The 27,383-nt window shown below is 39.9% G+C and overlaps 1 protein-coding gene across 1 annotated transcript in view; it reads right to left on the reverse strand.

Annotated features, from left to right (window-relative positions):
* The window catches only part of dnajc7 (DnaJ (Hsp40) homolog, subfamily C, member 7), a 48,064-nt gene extending 24,224 nt beyond the window's left edge, over positions 1-23,840 (reverse strand). The window contains exons 1-6 of the mRNA XM_072561467.1: positions 23,708-23,840; positions 7,843-7,931; positions 5,789-5,913; positions 4,128-4,241; positions 2,230-2,304; positions 700-818 (exon numbers count right to left, since the gene is read on the reverse strand). Of these exons, the coding sequence (XP_072417568.1) occupies positions 700-818; positions 2,230-2,304; positions 4,128-4,241; positions 5,789-5,913; positions 7,843-7,931; positions 23,708-23,778 (593 nt within the window). The 5' untranslated portion in view covers positions 23,779-23,840. The remainder of the gene's footprint in view (positions 1-699; positions 819-2,229; positions 2,305-4,127; positions 4,242-5,788; positions 5,914-7,842; positions 7,932-23,707) is intronic.
* Between the last annotated feature and the right edge of the window lie 3,543 nt (positions 23,841-27,383).

Below are 27,383 nucleotides of genomic sequence, written 5' to 3' on the forward strand. Positions count from 1 at the left end.
TGGCACCTCTGTGAGGCAGAACAGAGTGAATTCAAGGTACTTGACAGTATGTGGTGGCCAAGTCTAATACAGTTGTCAAGTAATATTGACATATGTGCATTTTCTAGCAGGGGTCATGAATTAGGACAACTTATCCCTTACTCCAGCCTTTCTGTTTAACATTGGACAATGATATCAACTGCTTGCTTTAAGCGACATTACTAATGAGATTAGTTAACTTTGCGCACACAGGAAATTGATGCTGGGACATTATGATCTCTATAACTTGGTGTCTTACAAAGTGGAGTGTTTTACCTATTCAGCCTTTACTTACTCAGCTGCCTCAAAGTCATCAGGGAAATACTATATCACTTTACAACATGCTTTCTTACTATTGCAGTTAGTATTACCTTCAATTATTAGTTCATGACATTCACAGGATGAATGAAATAAAACTGCTCTAATGCCTGACGAGAAGAAAGCTCATATTGGTGCAGTATGTTACTTTTTTGACACTGGATGGAGGAAGGGGAAGGACTGGATGGAGGAATTTGACTCTCTTACTGGATTGTAAATGATTGGCATTGCTTGATAAGTCTGGGTATTCAATGAATCATTCCTCAGAACTAAGATCCCTCACCACAATGAGAGCAATTAGAAATAACAAAATTACAGAGAATTCCATAAAGCTACAGTACTCAAAGGAATGAATATTTCTACCTTGCTACTGATTGTGCATCAGGGTAACGGCCAAGAAGGGCTAAGCATTCAGCTTTAAGGATTTTGAAGCGGTGACAGGCAGGAGCAAATTCGAGGGCACGATCCATATAGTATACAACCTTGGAGAAGATTTCAGAGATAAAAAATGATGACAGGACATTAGACAGTTAGTTCCTTAATTCCATTCAGTTTTGAGGGAAATTAGAACTGCTCAATTATTTTATTATGAATACTTCCATCAACTTCATTGGCCAACTACGACATAATGAATTGATTAGTACAAACAAGTTTTATAAAAAAAGAATAATTCCTTGTAATTACACCACTTTAAAAAACGTGTTTCTGATGGATGGATGGGAATTTTTTAAAGTAGAATCAAATGAGTGTACAGGTTTAGAAACAGAAAATTGGAGGAATAGGCCATTCACCCTGCTCTACTATTCATTATGCCCCTGGCTGACCATCTGACTCAGAATCCTGTTCCTGCTTTCTCCCCACAGTCTTTGACCCCTTTAAACCCAAGAACTGTACCCAATTCCTTCTTGAAAACATTCAATGTTTTGGCCTTGACCATCTTTTGTAGTGGAGAAGTACACAGGCTCACCATTCTCTGACTAAAGAAATTTCTCATCACCTGAGTCCTAAATGGCCTAGCTCATATCCTTAAATTCTGATCCCTAGTTTTGGACTGCCTGGACATCTGGTACACCTAGGCGAAAGTGATTACTGCAGATGCTGGAGGTCAGAGTCAAGATTAGAGTGATGCTGGAAAAGCGCAGCATCTGAGGAGCATCAGAAATCTGGTGCATCTCTCCTGTGTTTACTCTATCTAGTCCTGTTGGAATTTTCTAGGTTTCTATGAGACCACCTCCTCATTCCTCTAAACTCCAGTAAATACAGTCTTAACCGATTGAATCTCTCTTAATTGTTCAATCTACCAATCCAGCATTCAGACTGGTTAAAATGCGTTGCACTCCTTTCATTGCCAGAACATCCTTCCTGAGATAAGGAGACCAAAACTCTACTCAATACTCCAGATGTAGTCTCACCAAGGCTCTGCACAATTGCAGCAAAATATTGCCGCTCCTGTACTCGAATCTCCTCACTTTGAAAGCCAACATAACATTTGCATTCATAATGAAGATGGAGTGCAGTTTTGTACCAAATTTATTGTAAATTAACTAAATACTAAGCAGTGTTGTTAAGTGCCACAGAAGATAAGTTCCTGCCTTTTGAAGAGAATCAAGAGGGGAAAGAAAGGACTGTAAAAAGGGGTTAAAGAATTAAAATCAACAATCACAACATGTTGGCAGAATGCAACTTTTTCATACCAGTTTGCAAAGTCATCAGGTAAAGAGAGACTATTTTACTTTCATCTGCATAGATTTGTAGATTTTCTAATTTGAAATTCCGCCAGTCATGCACTTCTTAAAATGTTTACATGAAGCAACGTTTAAAAACAACTCTAGACTTTTTCAATGACTTAAATTTTAATACATTCGAAAAATACATGTATGATGGTCAGATTACCTTTCTGAAATCTCTTTTGACAAAGCCAAGTTCAGCTATTCTTTCGTACTCCAATACCGCTTCTGCGTTCTTCAGCTACAGAAATAACAGGGATATCTAAATAATGGACTACAAAATTTCCTAAATTAACTATGTTCTTACTTGGATAAGATCTATCGTACTGAATTAAGACAGACAGAATCATAAAAGGCAAATGATTGGTGCATGTGCAAATCTCACAGCTCTCAAGAGAAAACATTTTGTTACATGTTTTAAATGGGTGACTCATGATTTTTCAACAGTAATCTCTAGTTTTGGATTCTCCCATAAAAGGAAACAGCCTCTCCACATTTACCTTGCCAAACTCATCAAGATCTTACAGGTATTCTTAATCAACCTGTTCAAACAGGTTTTGACACACCTCCCGAGCAGGTGGGATTTAACCTGGGCCTTATGTTTAAATCAAGTCATCTCTTCTCCAAAACTCTTGCCTATTGTGCCCAACATTTCATTATAAACATTCCGGGTATTAATCTAGCAAACCTTCTCTGAATTACTTCCAATGCATTTACACCTTTCATTAGATAATGTGACCAACACTGTGCACAATGTAGTATCTCAGTTCCAGCATAGAGATTGTTCTTTTAAATTATTAACATCAATAACTGTACTTTATTATCTTTTCTTGTTATTTTTAACATCTCTGTCACCTTTCTTTCTCCACATAAAGCCACTTCACTGCAGAACGATCATTTAAAGGAATCTGACTGAAATATATCAGCATCTGGAAGGAACCTAGAGTGGAGTTATTAACCAGATTTAACAATATATCTTCCTTGGTCTTTCCTGAAGACAGTATCATCTTGGCATTTTCCTTTGGTTCTGTCCTAATAATAGATGATTTCTCCTCCTAACTTGCAACATCACCTCTTTCTCCATCCTCAACCCACCCTGTATACTCATATTTTCCACTGCTTTATGATCTTATGAAATCACTGGATTCAGTTCCCTTCATATGTTGATGACATCCAGCCACCCGTTTTGTCCCTTCTCATTCAAAGGTTTGTCCTTCACACTTTCACTGCATATCCAGCTTTAAGCAATCTGTTCCTATCCCCCAACATCAGTTTGAACTTCCTTTTCCCTCGTTTCCCATCTGGGGGATATGGGTATTTATTGCCCAACTCTAACTGTCTTTGAGAAGGTAGTGGTGAGCTGCATTTTTGAATCAATGCAGTTCATTTGATGTAGGTATTGTTAGTGGAGGGAAGGACTTCCAGAATTCTGACCCAGCGACACTTAAGGAACAGTGATATATTTCTAAGTCAGTGGTTTGGATTGGAACTTGCAGGTGATGATGTCTGCTGCTCTTGCCCTTCTAGACATCAGTGATCATGGATCTGGAAGGTGCTAAGAAACCTTGGTGAATTATGCAGTATATCTTGTGGACAGTACCTACTTGCCGCTACTAGGCATTGGTGGTGGAGTAGTCAATGTTTGTGGAAGTGGTGCCAATTAAGCAGACTTGCTTTGTCCTGAATAGCATCAAGCTTCTTGAGTATAGTTGGAGCTGCCCTCAGCTGAGACGTACAGAATATTCCATCACACTCCTGTCTTGCACCTTGAAGATGATGGACAAACCTTTGCACAATCAAAGGTTGAGTTACTAACCACAGGATTCCTAGCCTCTGACCTACTCTTGTAACCATGTTTCTTACCTGCTCATCCAAAAAAGCTGGTCATTGGACAAGTGGCAGTGTGGTTAAATGAAAATATAATTCTATTAGTTGGACACAGCAAACCGCACAAGTGTTCTAAACATTTGAAATGAAGTTTAGATACGATGCTGTCACACATTAGAATCTAATATCACTGGTAAATCTAATACTGGCAATCTCTGGAACAAGCCGGCTGCATACCTCCGTAAGTGCCTGGGGGCTACTGGGTTCCAGTTCCAGGACTTTTTGAAAACACCGGCCAGCTGCCATGGCATTCCCTAAAGAAAGATGACATTTTCCTTCTCGCAGGTGACCCTGAAATTAAAAGATAATGACGTTAATTAGCAGCATTTTTAAAAAATATCAGCACCATAAATGTCTATAGTTGTAGCAAGTGGACAAGAATGAGGTTTATTTCCCCTTCAACTATTGGCAGAGCCTTTGATTAGAAAAGGAAATCACTATCACTATCAATATCTGAATTCTGCAGTGCCCCACAGAAAATCACAGGGAGAAAGACTACATAAGCTGGCCAAAACAAAATGCAGCCTCAGCAACTACAATTTTTTGGTCCAAGTCAGTACTAACAGGAATATAGTAGGTATGAAACTTCCATGTCTATGCACTTGGAATGATACAAAACATCCATCAGTAAAATTAAATCTTTTATTCTTTTAAACCTGAGTTGGGAACAGTATTCCTTTGAATACAAAACTAGGGTAAATTACTTATGGCTACATATGACAGTTAGAAAAATAAGAATTATTTTACATGATTAGTAGTAACACATTCATTCCGCAGCATGTTATGATCAGTTATGTTTATGCCTTGCTCCTGAAAGTGTGATGTTTCTCTTAAAAGGATGGATATGACAACAGACATGTTTGTGTAGTTAGAGGTGACAGGAAATTGCAAAACAAGTTTAAAGCAGTTTTGGATACATAGTTTAACAAAAAGGGCACATTTTGATACTTCTTTCTGACTGGCTGGGCTGTTTCCAAATTTTCAGGGAAGCTACATAAAAGGCCACAAATACCAAAGCAACAGCTTGTACTGATGAGCTGAGGGGCCAGCTCACCTGTAGCCAGATCCAAGATGTTTGATGTTACTTATGCACTGCTGGAGGCAGCTGTTTACATTTGCATCACTGGCATACAGAAATCGGAGGCACGTGGCAAATTTAGTCCCAGGGCGTCTTGGGGACTCCGGTGGCATTGTCGCTACTTTGCTTACTTTACAAAATTGGCAACAAGTAGTGCACCATTGGAGGCAACCCTGTAAAGTAAATGGGGAATTATTGAGTTATCTTCTATGGGTTATTGGCATGGCTAAGCTTAACAGGCCCATTGACAACCTTACTAATTTTCAGTTCATTCTAGAAGCTAACTCACAGATCAAGCAAACAAGTGTGCATATTTACTAAAACTAGGTTAAGCCCAATACTTAAAACCTACTTTGCTTGCATTATGCCAAAGCTACAAGTTACCATCAGTACAATAGAGCTTTCACCTACATGATAACTTTTGTTTTAAAGTGAGTCAACACATTTCTTGAAGAAAATGAAACATTCACAATGATGGTGTGGAGTGAATGAAAGTACATTCATCAGCCATAGTGAGGAAAAGACAAAAGTGAACAAATTTTCAGAGGTCGAGGTTACCAACAGTTTCACGGACATGCCATTCTAAGACAATGCACTTCCTTATACACACACACACACTAATATTACATCCAAAGTGATGAGGATAATGGAAAATGAAAGGAAAAACTTGAAAGAGAATTCTGTCGTCTATGATACGATAACAAAAGAGACACAGATTCACTAATACCCAATACTACAAATCAATAAATCCATGACATACCCTCACAAAAGCATCATCCAGCCTCACAGCCTGCTGTGAATCTTCAAGAGCCTCCCGGAACTTACCAATCATCATCAGAGTTGCTGCTCGGTTGCCATAGTAACTGGCATTTTTAGGACAGATATCTGGGAAAACAAATGCACATTTTCCAGTTGTCATCAAACAGGTAGGAGAAATGGCAGATGTCTGAACTATTATTTTGCATTAACAATCAAACACACATCTGCATTTAATACCTCCTAAATCCTCCTCTTTAAAAGGAGAAACGTAAATTCTATAGTCAAGGTCAGCCAATGATAGGTTGTTACCTACCGCAGAAGCTTAAACAATCCATTTATAATGTTCCATCCCCAAGTGGAGATATGTGAATGGTTTACCGACCAGGAATCAATTTTACGATAAAGTTTTTTCTCAACCTGACAGGTAACAGACAATTCTACTGTGGAAGAAATAGTCCACAGGTGGATTCCCTTGGTTTATATGAAACAAGGAAACAGCTCAATGTTGCTCTGATTGAGTCATTTTACTTTACATTCTTATGTTTCGTTGAGCTAGCGCTGTCTCGGAAAAGGATATTATTTACTCAAACACATATGTGGAATTCAAGTACGAAAGTTCGATTCTGAACATTATCGTGTTACCTAACAGAAAGCAACATACAAGCTGTCTTTCACAAGCTATGACTGGAAAGACTACCAGTAATATACCCCTTTATATTAGGAAAATAGCCACGAACCATACAGCAATGCTATGAAATCCTGCTCTGCCTTTATCCCTTCGACTGTGATAGTTTAAAAAAAATCTAACAACTCTTTAAAGTTAAAACAGCTCTTGCTCTGAAAGGAACTAGAGACTAAAATTAACATCTTGCCAAGATTACTTATAACTTTTAAAGGTACTTGTATTTTCTCCTTCCGTCCAATTTTCTCTATCTTGAAAGATTGGTATTTGAATCCTCAAGTGACAGCGACTCCCTGGTAGCTCATAACTGTATCATTCTTTAATGCATGAGCCCCCGACAGTGACCATTTAAGCTTGAGAGCTTCCCAGCTAAGCTGGATCCCATTTCACTAAACAGAGCTGATAAAATCTATAGTCAAGGGAAACTCCAGCCAATCCTAGCAAGGTCATCATTTTCAATTTGCATGGACTGAACAAACAGCATTGACATTTTCTGCTGAATTGCTCTCTGATATTCTTTCCTTGCCGTTAAATTAACAGGACATTTTTGTAAGACACATCTCATTCATCTTTTGTCCAGTCAGAATCAATAAACAGAGCTACTGTCTATTCGATTTGTTTTTTTGATTTGGGTCTTATAAAGGACTCAAAACTTGAAGTGCTGACATTAAAAACACAGCATTAAGCACCATTTGACCAGGTATGATGCTAGTTAGAGCCCCAACTGATTCCTTGTACTCTGCCCTGACAGTCTTAGCAGTGTGAACTTTGCCACTTCCTAAGTCAAGTCATTGCAAGTAAAAGCAAAATAATATAGTTGATGGAGAGCTGAAATAAAAATGGAAAGCACTGGAGAAACTCAGAAGATCTGGCAGCATTTGTGTTGAGAAAAACTGAGTTTTGAGTCCAATGACTGTTCTCCAGAAGAGGTGGGCTTGAAATATTATCTCTGCTTCTTTCTCCACATACTTAAACCTTACTTCACAAGTACAACCAGCACTTTCCGTTTTTATATTAGAAATCACCACAATTTTGGGGATAGTTTTATACAGTGGCTTTCAGTCACCAAAATGAGGTTTGGAACTATCAAATTTTATGTTATGTGTTTTCAGAAGCAAAAAGAAAATCACTTTAATTGTAGCAGTCAAGTGAGTTTGCAATTTTGGCTCAGAGATGTTGAGCTACCCAACTATCATTTTGATAACAGTTCTGGAGAAACTCTCTGGAAAGGAACGATGGTAAGTCATTTTAATGGAATTCAAACATTTAAGACAGGACAGAACTGTTGCATAATTTTCAAAGCTTCATTTTAAACAATGACCACAAATCCCTAAGGCAATTGCATCAGGAGGTGGTTTAATCTAACGACTTACCTATTGCTTTTGTGTAATAATTAAATGCTTCATTGTAGTCCTTCTTTGCGTAAAATGCATTGCCTTGTTCTTTAAATAATTCAGCCTCTCTGTGGAATTAAAAGACAGCATTAACTTTATGTATCTGCAATTCTTTCCCCAGTTGTAACCTAGTTCATTTGTTCTCAATTGTTCACAAAAGTGTTAAAAAACGTCGAGTTTCAATCTTTTGACAAAGAGTTTTGTAGTACAGTGCTTGATTTTTGTAAATTATCTATCTTTCTAAACTTAGACTACGCAAGTAACCTCTCTCATAGGGCTTCCCAGTCTGTGGTTCATGATCCCATCAGTTGATGAAATTTGGGGGCTGTTGTAAACCTGCGATGATGGCAAGGAGTGAAGAAGAGTCTAGAAGAGTGGTTGGTAAAGTGTTAAACATCAGGAGGGAGCTCATCAGTCATGTACTCTGTCAAACAAGATGTCAGCACCCAAAGTTGCCAATCTGGTGCAGATCATCCCCATTGTTTTTACTGTATTAGCCTGTCAAAGAACTGAGGAAATCTGGGAGAGGACGGGGACAGGGGAGTGCACAGTGGATAGAGTACACAGTCACCAAAGAGAGAGGAAAATGCTGGGTAAGGTGCTAACGAGAAGTGTAAATGGTTGAAAGTGGGGTGATTGTGCTAGGAGCAACCCATACAAATCAGAATCTGGGGTTTGGGCGGGGAAGATGCCCGTGAACACACAGGAGGGTGTTCATGTTATGAAATTGTTAAACTCAATATTGAGTCCTGAAGGCTGTAAGGTATCTGGGAGAAAGATGAGAAGCTGTTCCTTCAACTTGCATTGAACTTCACTGGCATCTGAGATGGAAATGTTGGTCAGGGAATACCGTGGTGTACTGAAATGGCAGGCAAAGCTCGGGGTCATTTTTAAGTTCTGTAGGTATACAGTAAAGCTGCCACCCAGTCTGCATCTTGTTTCCTCAAATTAGGGACCACATTGTGATCAGCGAACACAGTAGACTAAGTTGGACAAGGTGCAGGTAAATCACTTTTGATTATCCAAACATGGTCATGGGGAAAAAGCAAGTGGAATGTATGCCATCATGCTAGGAGAAACTGAAGACTGCAGATGCTGGAGATCAGCGTCAAAGAGTGTGGTGCTGGAAAAGCACAGCACGTCAGGCAACATCCAAGGAGGAGAATCGATGTTTCGAGTACAAACCCTTTGTCAGCCTGTTCTGAAGGGCTTACGCTTGAAACGCCGATTCTCCTGCTCCTCGGATGCTGCCTGACTGGCTATTTCATCATGCTCCCAACTTGTGCCTTGTAGATGGTGGACAGGCTTTGGGAGTTACTGGCTACAGAATTCCCAGTCCCTGACATGTTGTTGTAGCCACCGCATTTATATGGCTAGTTTAGTTTAGATTTTTGGTCAATGGCAACCCCAAGATGTTCATTGTGGGGGATTCGGTGATGGTAACGCCATTGAATGTTAAAGGGCGATGGTTCGATTCTCTCGAGTTGGAGATGGTCATTGCCTAGCATTTGTTTGGTCTTATTGTTATTTAATATGATTGTTTATTCTGTCAAAACACAAGTATTACTAATAATGCTGAAAGTGAAATTATGTAGCTGTAATGATTAATCTGTTTAAAGATTGGAATTTTATTACAGCAAGTTGACACCATTAACAGAACCGGGCTCTTCACCAATGTGCACAGCCGAAAAATAAGGCAAGCTCTCCAGGCTGACATTACATCAGCGAACACAGAATATAGAATGCTCTAGTTAACAGAAATACTCAAGTGACATGCTACACATAAATGTTCATGAAAATTTTAAAAAAACTCATGCTTACACATTTTTCACAATTTAATTCAACCTTTTTTTAAACATGTGAAACTTGGTATTGAATAACTAACAGTGCATTAAACGGAGGTAAATTTTTGGCAAAAAAAGAAAATGCTGAAAACTTTTCTGAAAGAAACCTTTCAGAAGTGAACTATTTTAGTAGAATAACCCTCTAACAAGAATGTTGCTGGCTTTTAGCAAGTTGTAACACTTAAGGAATGAAATACTATTTACTGCTGATAATTTCTGTTTCATAATTTGAAAGTAATCGGGGAAGGTAACTGGTTGGTGAAGACAAGAATTATAATGGAGTTATCTGACCCAATGTTAGAGAAACCATCGCTGGAAAAGAACAACATACAAATGAGGAATAATAGTATATCACTCTTCCTTTTGAGCCTGCTCTGCTGTTCAATAAAATTGAGATTGATCTGGTTTTAATCAGAACTTTACAATTCTGCATATTTCTAATAATTCTTCATTTCCCCTTGATAATCAAGAATATATCCACTTCTGCATTTAAAAGATTCAGCATACACTGCCTTTTGGAGAAAAAAATTCAGAACACTGTCAACTCTTCATCTCTGATTTAAATGGGTGATCCCTTATTTCTAAACTATAACCCTAGCATCTCTTTCCTCAAGAGGAAACAATCTTTCACCAGCCAGCTGGTCAAGTCCCCTCAGGATCAAATAGCTAGGAGGTCTAGATCATATTCAAGACTAACAGATTATTGACCGACTACAGAATATGGCATGCCTTGGGCAGAATTAAGGAAGAGGCAAATTAAGAGAAGAAATAAATATGTTTTGAAGGTATAGACAACTTGATGCACAAAATAGAAGTAATTTTTCAATTTCAACAAATTATGATTCCATTCTTTAACTACTTCTGTACTTCTCTCATTGCCTTCTGAACTGGTTGGAATTGTGCATCAAACTCCAGATTCCTTGACATAAATTGATAGTTCAATAAAAAGTACAATAGCTTGAACAGGCAAACATGTTAGGACATAGTGAGGACTGCAGATGCTGGACAGTCAGATAAAACATGTCGCTGGAAAAGGCACGGGTCAGGCAGCATCTGAGGAGCAAGAGAGTGACAAAATAGACAAAGTCTCTTTCCTGGGGTCAGGGGAGTCCAGAACTAGAGGGCATAGGTTTATGATGAGAGGGCAAAGATATAAAAGAGACACAAGGAACAATGTTTTCATACAGAGGGTGGTATGTGTATGGAATGAGCTGCCAGATGAAGTGATGGAGGCTAGTACAATTACAACATTTAAGAGGCATTTGGATGGGTATATGAATAGAAAGGGTTTGGAGGGATATGGGCCGGATGCTGGCAGGTGGGACTAGATTGGATTGGGATATCTGGTCAGTATGGACGGGTTGGACCGAAGGGTCTGTTTCTGTCCTGCACATCACTACGACTCTGATTCTATAACCAGTGTAGGTAGGTCACTAATAAGTATATGCATTTGAAAAAATAGCTTACCAAGATTGTCAGTAAAAAAGCATATTTTCCACCACCAAAGTGGATGATAGTAGCCAAGAGAAGGAAGAATAAAGGTTGGTAAAAAAAAGATGTCAGATTCACAGAATTATTTTTGATAAAAAGAGATAGAGAAATGTGGTATAGTAGCTACAATAGCAAGGGACAAAATAACAGAGGTAAGGGTTTTAATGGAGAGTACAGAAACAAGAGGCACCAAAACTTTAGTTATTTAAAATGGTGCAGTTTAAAATCTATTAATTTAAACACTACAAATAAGATCCTAATATTGCAGTAGAGAAAAAAAATCATGCAAAGATTGCCTTCTTTCTAAAGATAGTCTATTTTGCATTTCAGTCCTGATCAGTACAGGATGAAAAGCTCAAGACTTCTGCCTCATTTTAGCAATAATTAATTTACTTGTTTATCCTTAATTTGGAGTTGCTCAATTCAAATTAGCTGTTAATTTGAATTGAAATTAAGCAAAAATTGCCTCCTGTGCTATTTCATTAAATTTGCTTAATTTTCAATTACTGGATAATTTGATTTCTGAAAGAAAGGTGACTTTGAATTAACAGTAGCTGGCAATAGTATTCTAATAACAACACTACAAATGAAGGCAGGAATTTCTGGAAGAGACCAGCAACCTGAAGCAAGTGCCACCCAAATTAAGAATTAATTGATGACCTAAGTAAGGGTGGGAAAAGGGAAATACTATAGCAAGCATTTATTTGACAAAACAAAACAATTGGAGGATGTGATTAATATTAATGGAATGTTTTCCATGAGCAACTCACTAATGCCAAACTTAAAAAAAAACTAATAGTTTGCTCTTCACACATGATGCAATTACTTTAAATGGATGGTTGTTATGAATTTGCAGATATGAGTTCTGAAACCTCATCTGAAATAGGGTGAAACAGAAACAATTGCTGCAAAGTAATATTTCTAAGTTCAAATATCAAATCTAGTGTTACTTTCTGAATAAAATTGTTTTTAATTATAATTTCCCATTTTTAAGGTTTCAAAATCTATCCTAGAATTAGACTGATGCTCAAAATTCAGTGCTTGTTTTCTTTACATAGGTTAGGACTCCATGTTTGAAGATTGCAGCTATACACAACTTACTAAAGGTTTGAGTGAATATGGAACCTTTTTAACTCTACACAGGTAAATAAAGGAATAGGCTGTTTACCTCAGAGGAGATATTCCCGACTACCCACAGCTACTTTGCTGTTACCCATTTTTTAAAAAATGTTTCACAGGAGTAAACCATTGATTGAAAGGTGATGATATGCAAAGTAAAATGAAGACTGAATTTCTGAAAACAGAACAAAAATCTGGGAATGCAGTGTGTCAGGAATGGAAGGTGCAAGTTCAGCTTATATTTCAAGAGAAGAACGATCAGCAAGGCATGCACAACACCAACATATCTTTGTTTTAAATAGTGACTCATATTTCCAGAAGATTCTCTTAACAAGAGAAAAGTACTTGAAGCGACATGAATCAAATGCAATTTATAGGACATTTTCTAATGACAAAATATGTCTGAATACAAGTGAGGGATGCAAAAAGAAATGCCCCTGAATAAGGTTTTTGAAAGTAAGCCTTGGTTACCAGTTTACAAGGAATGCTCTGTGTTCTGATCACTATTTAAAACAAATATCACAGTACATGAATGTCCTTGACAAGTGTATGAATACTGAAGTGTCCATCTAAACATAGAAACAGTAATATTAGAGCACAGCACTGCTGAAGCCAACATAAAAAGGATTGGTAGCTATGAAAACTAAGACAGGTAAACAGCTCATGAGAAAAATTACTCATTCTGTACCCTCAAAATCTATTCTTACAACACTGATCTTGAGTCAAAATCGTATAATACAGATCTACAATTTTAGTTAGTTCTTACAAAGGATAAGCCCAGCAAGAACTGATTTTAAATCTATTTGTTTCCAATGATGCAGGCTGTAATAGTTTTTAAAAAAAAGGGATGGAGGAGATTCAAAGAAATAACTATGCCGTTACTGCTAAAATCCAGAAGCCAAGTTTCAGGCAGGATGGCTTCAATCAGCAAGAGTACCTTTCAGTGTGTCAGACTTGATTATAACTCTGTGGCATTCAGTGAATTCACCAGTAGCTATATCTTTTGTCTTACAAATTCAAACAATAGATTTTACTACTCAGTTAGCAGCAGGGAAAAAATTGCTCTTGGATAGCAACACCATGAGTCCAGATTAGACCTGTCTTCGGATTGATGAAGATTCATAGGTGTGCTTACTTTATGAGCATCCCATCAACTACTAACTCATTGATCAGCTGCAGTCAAGAGCACTAAGATAAACATGCTAACCTCCCAGGATATCAAACCACAGATATTTAAAATTTTTATCCACTGCCTTTGGCTCAGGTGTTTCCTCAAACTTTGTGATTACCATGCTCAATTCAGTGCATTGGTGAGTTGGATTCATGAGACAATAGGGGATTATGACAGTGTAATTGAGCATATTTAAAAAAAACTAGGTGGGAATATCTCTAAGTTCCAGAATTGTGAATCGTCCTATTGGTCTTCTGGAAATTAAAATCAGAAAGTGATAACACATGCCTCTATAATACAGGCTATCTCAGCATTGTTTTCTCTTTGTTGTCTTCTGTTTTCCATTATATTGCTCATGAACATAAAAGTAAATAAAGTTGCCATTGTACCAGACAACCACAGGGCTGCTCTCTCATTAGAGAGCCAACTAGTGGTGTTTTAACCTGAGGGTCACTGCATCTCAGGCATGGGGCAAGAAAGTAGGATCTTTATGGTGAAATCAGACAGTACAGGAATTGATTCCATGCTATTGGTCTTACTAGCCAGTTAAGCTAACTAACCCATTGTTTCTCAGTTTTTATTTCTAACTTGTGAAATGCCATGACAGATATCTTTACATTAAAAGTCCATACAAATTTAGAACATTACACTGTTTTCATTTTTCCTCTAAGCAGCAACTTATTGAGATTGCCAATTTAGTACTAACTGCAGCTGAATTTCCATGCTGTGTCGGGCCGCAGATCGTCATATGCTTTAGGTGGAGAAAATCTGGAGTGTAAGCATGGGCTCAGTGCTTGGAAAGAAGTGCAAACCGTACACAAGGACATGAGCATGTAATCTAGACTGACATTTCAGCGCAGTACTCAGAAAGCATGTAAATGATCTCATGGCATTTTTCAAAGAAGAGCAAGGGAGCTGCTATGATTTAGCCCTCAATCAGCAGCTACCAAATCCAGTTACCATGTCACTTAGCTTATTGCTGTGTATGGGAGCTTGCCATGTGCAATTGGGCAGCTAGATTACATTATATGACACTGATAAATATCTTCCTTTGCTTTGGAACATCCCAAAGCTGTGAAAGATACTGTATGTTGCACGTTCATTCTTTTTATCTGAGAGACATTTCATTCCATCAGAGGAATGGCAGCATCTGTGGAGAGAAAGCAGAGTTAATGTTGAATCAGTTCTGAAGGAGGATCATGGACTCAAAATGTTAAACTGTCTCTCCACAGATGCCACCAGATCTGAGTTACTCCAACAATTTCTCTTTTCGTTTCAGATTTTCAGCATTTGCAGCTCTGTGTCTTATTATCAGAAACTGGCATTGTAATAAATGACACATACAATCTACTGTATAGTAAGTTTATGGTGCACGTTGTGTACTCCTAATTTGGGGACATGGTCAAAGCCTCAGAGTTAGTATGGCACAGGAAGCTTTTTGGCCCATCTATTACATACCAGCTCTTAGTGGAACAATCCAGCCAGCCCCAATCACCCACTCAATTCCTGTAGCCTTCAAATGCCCATCCAATTCCTTTGCAAATCATTAATTGTTCCTGTTTCTATGGCTCTCGCGGTCAGCAAGTTCCAGGTCATTAACACTCACAGTGAAAATAGTCCATCTTCATTTTCCCCTGCACTTTACCAAGAACATAAAACTCTGTCCCCTCCTCCTTGTATCAGGTGCTAATGGGAACAGATTTTCCTTGTTTACCATATCCAAATCTATCATTACACTGCACACTTCTACCAAAAATCTTCTCATTCTTTGCTTCAAGAACAACTTATCCTACATTATCCTTGTAGCTAAAATTTTCCACCCTGGTACCATCCTGGTAAATTTCTTCCACACCCTCTCAAAGGCCCTCAGAACCTTCCCAAAGTATGGTGATTCACATACCTAGTTTTGCAATTCTACCATAGATTGAGCTTTACAGAAACTTCAGCTCCTCATAACTTTACCGAAAATTTCACTAATGTGCTTAAGGTAATCTCATCCTGCTCTGGCTTTTCTGGGATATCTACTGGTTGGTAACAAACTTTATCCACACCCTGTTTAATCAGGCCTTAATTAAATTGAGGTTTTCCCATAAAAGAACTCTTTGTAAAGCAGTTGCAATAATTATTTGTAAGGTGAACACAGCACTGCAACATTGTGGCTTTCAATGATTAAATTCTGATGCTTGTTTTTAAAAATGGGGTATCTGAGTAGCTATTTCCTGGTCATACAATGCATAATAGAAGTTGTCTGCTACAATCAACAGTGCACAGATTATTGACACTGTATACCAGGAAAATTTAACATTTGTCATCAGTTTGTGGCAGTAAAAAAGCCACAGAAACCAGTTGTTATCAACTGTGCATTTTAGTTAGAAATCAGCAAGCAAAACTTAGCTGTAAGTAAGTGGAATGAATAATAACCTTACTATAACAATGTAGTAAGAATTCATTCAGGATTGCAGATCTCCAACATCAGAACATTTATTAATGTTTGAAAGCAAAGCTTCAGTTTCAGATCCTGTTGGACAATACAGTGTGATTATAGCCAGAGCTCTTCATGCTACATATAACAGAGTACTTCGGACAGAAACAGGCCACTGGGCTTAAATGGTCTATGCCAAGACTTGCGTTCCTCCAAGCCTCCACTTCATCCAACCAAAACAGCACAGCCCTTCATTCCTTTCACCCCTTCATACTTCCCAGGCCTCCTTTTAAATGCTTCAATGCTACTCTTCCCAACCAATCAATGTGGTAACAATTAACCATCCTCTTGGGCAAAGATGTTTCAGTGAATACTCTATTAGGTTGATTATGGATGGTCTCTTTTCACATCCTTCAGTTTTTGACCCCATCAGGAGAGAAAACATCTTCTCTGTACCAAACTAAACAAACCACTTCACAATTGGAAACATCCCCATTAGACCATTGCTCAGCCTTTGGTTTCCTAGTACATGACTCACATCAGGTTAGCACGCAGGCACAATAAGTACTTAGCAAAGCTAATAAGATCATTGAATTTATCACAAGGGGAACTGAATACAAAAGCAGAGAGCAAGCATTAGCAGAAATTGTTGGAGAAACTCAGTAGATCTGGCAGCTCTCCTGGAAAGAAAACATCTTGAGTCCTGTGATCCTTCTTCTGAACTAGGTGCAGTTAGGAAAAGACAGTATTTCAACTGGAGGGTAGAGGAGGTGAGGAGTGAGTAGGTTAGCAAGAGAAAGCCCAGAGGATGGAAAGATGAATGGACAGACAGAGGGGAGAGAATGACAATAAGAGGGGAAAAAGAGGGAAAGAAAGAGTGAGAGAGTGAAAAGGCAGGCAGGAAGTAGCCCAGTCAAGAAAATAAAATAATGATGGCTGGTGATAATGGGATGATTAGTAGTTGAAAATAGGTTGGCTGTACTGAAAATAACACCCATTGATTCAATATCAAGTTTAATAATCTTAGAGTGTGATCACCCCCTTCTTCATCCACTACCTGCCCCCACTGCCCCATGAAATAGGTTGTTTTCAGCTAATCCATTTTCAACTTCTCATATTCCCCAGATCACCTATCCAGCATCTTCCCTGGCCTATTATCATTAAGTATTCTGTCTGCCTATTTTTCTTCTCTCTCCTCTCTCTTTACTCATCTTCCCGAACCACTCTCCTGCCTCACATTTTCCTAGCTGCTTCTAGTTCTGAAGGGTCAAAGGACTCGAAACATTAAATTGTTTTCTCTGCACAGATGTTGCCAGACCTACTGAGTTTCTCCAGAAACTTCTGCTTTTGTTTGTTTCAGATCTCCAGCATTTGTGGTTCTTTTGAATTCCAAAAGTAGGGAGGTTATGCTTCAGTTATACAGGGGACTAATGTGATCATATCGGAGTAGTGTGTAATGTAATGGTGGTCTTACTTAAGGGAAGCGCTAAATTTGTTTTCTGACGCAGTTCAGAAGCATTACTAGACTAATATTTGAAATGGGCAGTTTGCCTTATGAGGTTGGACAGGCAAGGCTTGTATCTGGAGTTCAAAAGAGTAAGAGGTGACTTGATTGAAATGCAAGATCACGAGGAGTCTTGACAGGGCAGCTGTGGAAAAGATGTTTCCTCCAATGGGAGAATCTAGACCTAAGGTGTCACTGTTTAGAAGAAAAGGGTTATCCATTTAGAACAGAGATAAAGTGAAATGTTTTTCTCAGAAGTTGAGAGTCTTTGGAATTCTCTTCCTAAAAATGTGTAAGGAATACAGATTTGAGGTGACAATCAGGGCAGCTGTGATCTCATTGAATGACAGAGCAGGCCTGAGGAACTTCTACTCCTGTTCCATGTTCATATGTTCAAGTGAAAGGCAGCATAACTATTCACTCCTTACAGACAGTTATAATAGCTCTCTTCTGATATGATCCCTCTTATAAGAACTGGTTGCCTATTAACTGCTTTTTCAGCAAATCAGTCAGTCCAGCATCCACATTACAACACAAGTCTTATGCAAATAGTCTGCAAACGGATTGAAATCGAAGATCCTCAGACTGATTCGGGGCACAAGCTCAACATTGTCATAAACCTGGGAAATTTGAGCCAGATCTCTAGAAACTGACTGCCATATTTTCCCCTCATCATCCTGACAAGCCCCACAAAAGTGTTCTGTTTCTGGGCATGCTGAATATAGAATACAGAGGAAACTCGAGTATCTGAAGGACATCGGCTGGAAGTATTTCATTCGGTTAATCGCATGCCAGATAACATAGTTTAGACAAGTGTCGGGACCTTGCAATCTGGCTGGATAATCCGAAATTCGGATAATTGAATGCCGGATAATTGAGGTTCCTCTGTAAAAACTTGCCAATAAGCCAATACAATACGAACCACAATTCTACAGAAAGTCTTGAATGCATTAGTTTCAATAAAATTTATTGCAATGCAACAATTAATTTTATTACTTCACTATACTGATATAATCTTTTCATATGAGATTTGTTAATTTTCTGGGAAAGCAGTTTTGTAGCAATAATGTAATTGGATGAGTAATCTACAGGCCCAAATCCCACCTTGGCAGCTGATGGAATTTGAAGTGAATTAATCCAGGCTATAACGTTAGTCTCAGAATGGTGACTTGAAACAATTATCAATTGCTGTTTAAAGAAAATGTGGATTTATTAATGGCCAAAGAAGGAAATCTGCACCAAGTCCCTGATCTGGCAACCATGGACTTTGTATCCACAGCAGTGTGGCTGACTCTTATCCCTCCACTGAAATAGCCTAGCAAGTCATTTAGGTAATTAGTGACGGGTAACAAATGCAGGCCTTGCCAGTGATGTCTACAGCCCATGAAAAACAATAAGGTAGAAACTAATAAATTATGAAAGCAATTTCATTAATCAGATTAATTTGGAAGGTCAAAACTTAAAAGGTTCAGCTCATTTGAAGCCAGTGACTTGCTCACCAGGGTCTTGTGGTACTGTCCCTACTTCAGGTCTGGATTCAAGATCCACCCACCAAGAATGTGTCCTAATTTGATTTAAAATAATTTTTATTACACTTGATCACTACTCTGCATCATTTTTCCTGACAAATGCCACCACTTGTTTTTGTTTTCAGGGTTTATGTCACATTGTAATCACTGGAAAAGGTGCTGCCTCCTTTCAAAACCAAAAGGTTCCACATATGTGCCAAAAGTGGCAAATTGCATCACCCAACAGGCGAAGTGTTCCAACACTAACAGTGGAATATTCCATAGATGTAGAGAAATTACCTCTGTGGGGAGGTTACAGAAAAAAGAACAGGAGCAACTGCCATTTTGTTTGAGCTTGCAGCTCACAAATAAATTCAAACTCAGCCAAGTAACAGATCTGACTGACACAACCTGCAACATGAGAAGCTGTAGCAATTCAATTCTAAATAACACTAGTGTCAGTGGATCAAACTAGAGTTTTTCCTGCAATGATGACCCAGCTTTACGCCAACCAAGGAATTAGTTTAGGAATCTTGAGCATGATCTACACCTGTAACTCTTTATCAGATTTGGTGCGCACTTTCAAAAGAAAAAGTTTCATCTCAGACTTCTGGTGATGAATATAAAATCTATCAGTAACCATTCCATAATTAAGCAGTTTCCACACAGTTGTTTGGAAGAATGAGTGTTATATAAATTAAAATGGCATCAAAGCATTCAATGGACCTCTTAAATCAGAATCTTCTGGAATTCAGTCAAAATTCCTTGATGTAACAAGTTTAATGTTTAGCTGTGAACCGCTGAGTAATGACATCTCACTGTCAGGCTTTTGGAGTACTGATGAGATTTATTTCTCTCTGCTCAAACACTCCTCCACAAGACATCCATTTTGAGTTCCAATTCAGCCACACAAAGAGTTTCCCAGGCATGTGCAAGTTGGGCTCTCAGAAAGAATTACTTACCAAGTCTGCAGGTTAGGACTTGAACAAGCTTATGTCCAATAGTCTTAGAAACGTACAGCATGGAAACAGACCCTTCGGTCCAACCTGTCCACGCCGACCAGATATCCCAACCCAATCTAGTCCCACCTGCCAGCACCCGGCCCATATCCCTCCAAACTCTTCCTATTCATATACTATACAAATGCCTCTTAAATGTTGCAATTGTACCAGCCTCCACCACATCCTCTGGCAGCTGATTCCATACACATACCACCCTCTGTGTGAAAATGTTGCCCCGTAGGTCTCTTTTATATCTTTCCCCTCTCACCCTAAGCTATGCCCTCTAGTTCTGGACTCCCCGACCCCAGTGAAAAGACTGTCTATTTACCCTATTCATGCCCCTCATAATTTTGTAAACCTCTATAAGGTCTCCCTTCGGCCTCTGACGCTCCAGGGAAAACAGCCCCAGCCTGTTCAGCCTCTCCCTGTAGCTCAGATCCTCCAACCCTGGCAATATCCTTGGAAATCTTTTCTGAACCCTTTCAAGTTTCACAACACCTTTCCGATAGGAAGGAGACCAGAATTGCACGCAATATTCCAACAGTGGCCTAACCAATGTCCTGTACAGCCGCAACATGACCTCCCAACGCCTGTACTCAATACTCTGACCAATACAGGAAAGCATACCAAACGCCTTCTTCACTATCCTATCTACCTGCGACTCCACTTTCAAGGAGCTATGAACCTGCACTCCAAGGTCTTTTTGTTCAGCAACACTCCCTAGACCTTATCATTAAATGTGTAAGTCCTGCTAAGATTTACTTTCTCAAAACGCAGCACCTCGCATTTATCTGAATTAAACTCCATCTAGCACTTCTCAGACCATTGGCCCATCTGGTCCAGATCCTGTTGTAATCTGAGGTAACCCTCTTCACTGTCCACTACACCTCCAATTTTGGTGTCATCTGCAAACTTACTAACTGTACCTCTTATGCTCGCAACCAAATCATTTATGTAAATGTCAAAAAGTAGAGGTCCCAGCACCGATCCTTGTGGCACTCCACTGGTCATAGGCCTCCAGTCTGTAAAACAACCCTTCACCACCACCCTCTGTCTTCTATCTTTGAGTCATTTACATGCTCTGCTCTACGAGAACTGACCTAAATGTCATCTGACACCCTTGTACACAATGTTTAAAAGACATTTGGATAAATACATGAACAGGAAAGGTTTGGAGGGATATGGGTCAGGAGCAGGCAGGTGGGACTTATTTGGGATCATGGTCAACATGGACTGGTTGGACCAAAGGTTCTGTTTCTGTGCTCTATACAGGAAGCAAATTTGGATTGTCAATTTCCTTGGTTTGTGAATTGGAAACTAGCAGCTGTAAATTTAAGCTAATCAAAAGAACAAAGGATAAATTTTGTTTTTATTGTTAGAATAGCAGAAGATACTCAACAGAAAACAGGGCTGTAAAGAATCTATAGCCACCTTTAAAGAAGGATTAGAAATATTGAAGGAAAATACTTAAATAAAGGTTCTAGGAAAGTGCAGAAGGGGAGAAAAGCTTTTAGAGGGCCAACACAAATGTGATGGGCCTAATGACCTATTTTCAGGATCTTTGTTCTGCAGACTGATGAATGCAACTCAAATGATTTCAAGGTGATGGCCTTCCATGGATGTATGCCTGGGAAGAATCAAAGCTAACTCAAATTTTCCGAGCAGGCTTTATATAACAAATCCAGAATACAAAATGTTAATTGTATGTTGGATTTAGTACAAGCATGTGTAAAATAACAAAGGAATCATTGCTTAATTTTCCAATACGGTGGCAACCATTCAGTCCACAATCTCTCAGGCTAGTTCTCAAAGAACATTCTCGTCCTAGACACACAAACGCTCTTTTTCACAACCTGGTATTACCTGGGAGTTTGCAAACATTTCAGAAATGAGATTGCAAAAAGGCAGGGATAAAGCAGATGTGCTCCATCTTTCAACATCATATTGTGATTCAAGATCTAATTAATACCCACTTACATTCAGGGCAAGTGGTTTCTTTTTGGAACATAGGGTAAAAGAAACAATGGCTCATCAATAAACAGTTCAAAGAAACGTTGGTACATGGATAGGCCATTCAGACCCCCAAACCTGTCCTCACTAGAGGTGGAAGATTTCCCCATCAAGTGTTGCTGAACAGAGACTTTTGAGTACAAGTTTATTGTTCCTTGCAAGTGGAGTCACAGGTTGATAGAATAGTGAACAATGTGTTTGGTATGCTTGCCTTTATTGGTCAGTACAGGAGTTCGGAGATCGTGTTGCAGCTGTACAGGACATTGGTTAGGCCACTATTGGAATACTGAGTGCAATTCTGGTCTCCCTGCTATAGGAAGGATGTTGTGAAAATTGAGTGTTCAGAAAAGATTGACAAGGATGTTGCCACGTTTGTAGGGTTTGAGCTATGGGGAGAGGCTGAATAAACTGGAGCTATTTTCCTGGAGAGTTTGAGGCTGAGGTTTATGAAATTATGAGAGGCACAGATAAGGTAAATAGACAAGGTCTTTCCTGGGGTGGGGGGAGTCCCAAACTAGAAGGCATAGGTTTAAGGTGAGAGGGAAAAGATATAAAAGGGATCTATGAGCAACTTTTTCACACTGAAGGTTGTGTGTATATGGAATGAGCTGCAGACGAAGTGGTGGAGGCTGGTATAATTACAACATTTAAAAGGCATCTGGATGGGTATATGAATAGCAAGATGTAGAAGGATATGGGCCAAATGCCCATGTGTATTTAGGATCTCTGGTCAGCATTGATGAGTTGGACCAAAATGTCTGTTTCTGCGCTGTATATCTCTATGACCCCAAATCAATCGTACCCACTTAATCATCTGAAACAAATCAATTTAGTCATCCATGATCTTCTACAGCCAAAGGAGTACTTTTCCAACAGTACTCCCGTGCAAAAATTCCTGGTACTGCATTCACACTGGACTTCAAACAAATACTAAACTGATAAATTAATACATTGCTCATTGATTATCTATTTTCTGATAAAGTCTTATATTTAAGGGGCACGATGGAGAAGGATGTCTCATGGAACAAAAATGAACAAACTTATCCCTAAACTGAGTAATCTCTGGCTCCTGCCGAGCCTGGACCTTCTGACCAACATTACTTATGCTTAACTGAGCAAATCGTTGTTTGATAAATCAGACCATTTGAGAATTAAATAAGATGGAGTGTGAGCCAATTGAGATCTGGAAAAATGCAAACCACATCTTCATATGAGTTCTAAGTGGAAGGTTCTAGTATTTTTGGGGGCGGGGGTATTGTCATTTCCTTACTGGCACAAAACCCCACGTGGATATTGAGAAGAGATTCTTTCTGGTCAAAAAAAATGTCTAAAATCCCAAAGTCCAGTACTATAATTTAGAAATGCTAACTGTCCTGAAGAAATGCGAATGTACCGGTTATAAATGAAGACACCAACATGAGGACAGGAAAAACTGGGAAATGATCGATTATTTTCAGCCGTTTATATAAAATTGACAAATGCCTAAGACATATCTAACACGGATAACGCGGTGGGATTTGTGGCCGGAGCCTGGAGTTGTCCTTCTCCAGGATCCTGTGTGCCTCGGGCAGAGGGATAACCGTCCTGTCCCCCTCCCCCGGGGCCTATAGCCCACCCCCCCTCTCTCTGACTCCCACTCCCCTCAGGGACTTCAATCACCGTGAGGCCGGGGTTGAGGCCCGAGCCCGGCACCGCTTCCAGGCGAGGCCCCAGCCCTTGCCTACTGTTTCACCCGCCCCCGCGGACCCTGCGGGAACCGTCCCCTCTCGGTTACCTCTCCAGATCGGCCTCTCCCGCTCCGCTCGGCTCCGGGGCCATCGTCACATCGCAATCTCCGGCCGCCATTTCCCAACACCCAGGACCCCGGTACCGGCTTCCGGAACAACGAGCGCTCCATCCGCCGGGAGGGAAGCAAGAGCGTCCCTGCGGCACAAACTACATCTGACCTCCCGAGCAACTGGAGGACCAACACTGGCTGGCACCAGTACTACCAGCCTGGCTGTATGGCTTTGATGATAATTACCCTACCTGGCACCAACACTGCCAGAATGGACTGTGCCTGGCACTTTGGTAATTGTACTTGGTTGGCACTAATGCTACCAACATTGACAGTTCAGAAGAAGGAACAAATTACAGCAGATGGCTGGATTCTATACTTAAAACAACAAATGCTGGAGATCACAGCAGGTCAGGGGAGAAAGTGAGGACTGCAGATGCTGGAGATCAGAGCTGAAAATGTGTTGCTGGAAAAGCGCAGCAGGTCAGGCAGCATCCAAGGAACAGGAGAATCGACGTTTCGGGCATAAGCCCTTCTAAAGGAAGTCCTTCCTGAAGAAGGGCTTAAGCCTGAAACGTTGATTCTCCTGTTCCTTCGATCACAGCAGGTCAGGCAACATCCATGGAGAGAGAGCAATCCAATGTTTCCAGTCTAAATGATTCTTCATCAGAGCTGAAGCTGAAACGTCATCTAGACTTGAAACGTTAGCTTGCTTTCTCTACAGGGATGCTCCCTGACCCGCTGAGACCTCCAGCATTTATTGTTTCCAGTTCTGAAGAAGAGTCACTGGAGCTGAAAAGTTTCCTCTGCTTTCTTTCCATGGATGTTGCCAGGCTTGGTGAGTTTCTGCAGCAACTTCTGTTTTGTAACACAGACTTTACCTGGCACTGATGATAACTACATTGTACGGCACCAATACTAGCAACGTAGAAATTGACACCATTTTTTTGGCGATCATTTGCACAGTTTAGTACCAACACTAGCAGCATGTCACATGCACCAAAATACGGTGAAAATTATTGTTTTGCACACTAGACAAAGCATACTTTACATAATTACATCAGGATAATAGAACAGAATGCAGAATACCGTGTTACAGCTACAGAGAAGGTGCAGAGAGAGATCAATTCTAATATATGAGAGATCCATTCAGAAAGCAGATAACAGCAGGGAAGAAGCTGCTGTTGGCACGTGTTTTCAAACATTTGCATCTTCTGTCTGATGGAAGAGGGTCAAAGAGAGTATAACTGGAGTAGGAAGGGTCTTTGATTATGTTGGCTGCTTTCCCGAGGCAGCAGGAAGTGTAGACAGAGTTTATGGAAGAAAGGCTGGTTTTCATGATGGACTGGGCTGTGTTTGCATCTCTCTGCAATTTTTTGAGGTCTTGGGCAGTGGCCATACCAAGCTGTGCTGTATCAGATAGGATGCTTTCTATGGTGCATCTATAGCAATTGTCAAGTGTCATTATGGACCTGCCGAATTTCCTGAGCCTTCTGATGAAGTAGGAACGTTGGTGTTGATTTCTTGATTGTAACTCTGGTACAGACTTCAGCTTGATTTGATTGTGTATTCAATATGAACAAGGCCAATATCAGGAGAAAGTGAGGACTGCAGATGCTGGAGATCAGAGTCGAGAGTGTTGTGCTGGAAAAGCACAGCATCTGAGGAGCAGGAGAATCGACATTTTGGGCAAAAGCCCTTCATTAGGAATTCGGCTTGTGAGCCAAGGGGGTGAACAGATAAATGGGAGAGGGTGTGGGGCTGGGGGTAAGGTAGCTGAGAGTGCGCTAGGTGAGTGAAAGTACAGGAAATGGTGATAGGTCAGAGAGGAGGTGGAGCAGATAGGTGGGAAGGAAGATGGACAGCTAGGACAGGTAATGAGGGCAGTGCTGAGTTGGAAGGTTGGATCTGGGATAAGGGGGGAGGGGAAATAAGGAAACTGGTGAAACCCACATTGATGCCGTGTGGTTGTAGGGTCCCAAGGCAGAAAATGAGGCATCCTGGTCCTCACCTTCCACCCCACCAACCTCCGTATACATCGCATCATCCTCTGCCATTTTCGCCACCTACAAATGGACCCCACACCAGTGATATATTTTCCTTTCCACCCCTATCCATGTTCCATAAAGACCACTCCCTCTGCTGCTCTCTTGTCAGGTCCCTGCCCCCCACCAACCCACCCTCCCCTCCAGGCACCATCACCTGTCACTAAGAATTGCAAAAACTGCAACCACACCTCCCCCCTCATCTCTGTCTAAGGTCCCAAAGGAGCCTTCCACGTCCATCAGAGTTTTACCTCACATGTCATTTACTGTATCCATTGCTCCCAATGTGGTTCCTCTACATTGGGGTGACAGGATGCCTATTTGCAGAATGCTTTAGATAACATTTCTGGGACACCTGCACCAACCAACCCCACTGCCGTGGCCAAACACTTCAACTCCCACTCCCACTCCCACTCCAACAAGGACATGCTGGTCCTGGGCCTCCTCCATCGTCACACCTTAACCAGCCTGGAGGAGGAACATCTCATCTTTCACCTTGGGACTGTCCCACCCTCCTTCCATTTATGCCTCCACCTCCTTGGCTCACAAGCCTCATTCGTGATGAAGGCCAATATCAGTCAATGTTTAGTGTTTATTTGATTTGACAGTGTCACAGCTGAATACAATTCTGTCTGAAGTTCATGTTATTATCTAAATCACTGAATAATCACCAAAAGCAGGTACGTTGTAGATTTGACCTCTCATGCTCAGGGATGCCTAGTACAAACTTGGCACTTTGCACGTTTTTGTGGCCAAGTTCCAATTCCAATCAAGAGGGCATGTATCTGGTTTTCAAATTCCATTATCAACTGTCAACCCAAAAATGACTATCATGTTATGATTGTTGAACTAATCAGTTACTTAACCTGTATGCAAAGTATCCTGAATTTATGCACAGTTTGGTGTAAATCCCTCATATTAATAAGAGAGGAGAAAACAATAAAACTGGTGAATGACACATTGTGGACCAACTGTCTACTTTAAAATGGAGAACCATACTATCAGTGTGTTAACATCCAAGTATTTTAGGGTAAGTTATTCAATCTCAAAAATGCAATAGTATGTCATTTCAATTTCTCCCATTTAACCTTTATGATCAGTCTGTGCCACCTTGGTGTAAATTGTCTTTTTTTTATTGTAGAAACACTAGGACAAGGACAGAGGCAATCCAAACTCGTATGAGTTCTAAAAATGCCAACGTAATCCGTCTCTGAATGTTTACCATTTTAAAGCTGATTCTTGGATTGCAGTCGACCTTTCACTTCCCTAGTCTAACATCTACCTTATTTCTGATCTGTCTAATTCAAGCTTTCAATTTCATGCCACTTCGTGGATGGACTGAGATCTGCTCTTCTTTTACCATTACTTGGTCAATGTATTTTGGTTCTTTGTAAACCGCCTTACCTTACCCTGACCTTGAAGCTATGATCTCCTCACTGACATCCTTTGATATATTTACCAAGTAGCTTTTCTCCTCAAATTGTTTGCACAATTTTGTGATTTTATATATCTTATATAAAATGACAATCATATAAATAATTAATGGCTTTGGAAACAAAAATTATTCTCAAGATTGGGTCATCGTTGACAAAATTAGCATTTATTACTCAACACAAGATGCCCTTGAG

This window comes from Chiloscyllium punctatum, chromosome 42 (assembly GCF_047496795.1).
Source record: "Chiloscyllium punctatum isolate Juve2018m chromosome 42, sChiPun1.3, whole genome shotgun sequence".
NCBI lineage: Eukaryota > Metazoa > Chordata > Chondrichthyes > Orectolobiformes > Hemiscylliidae > Chiloscyllium > Chiloscyllium punctatum.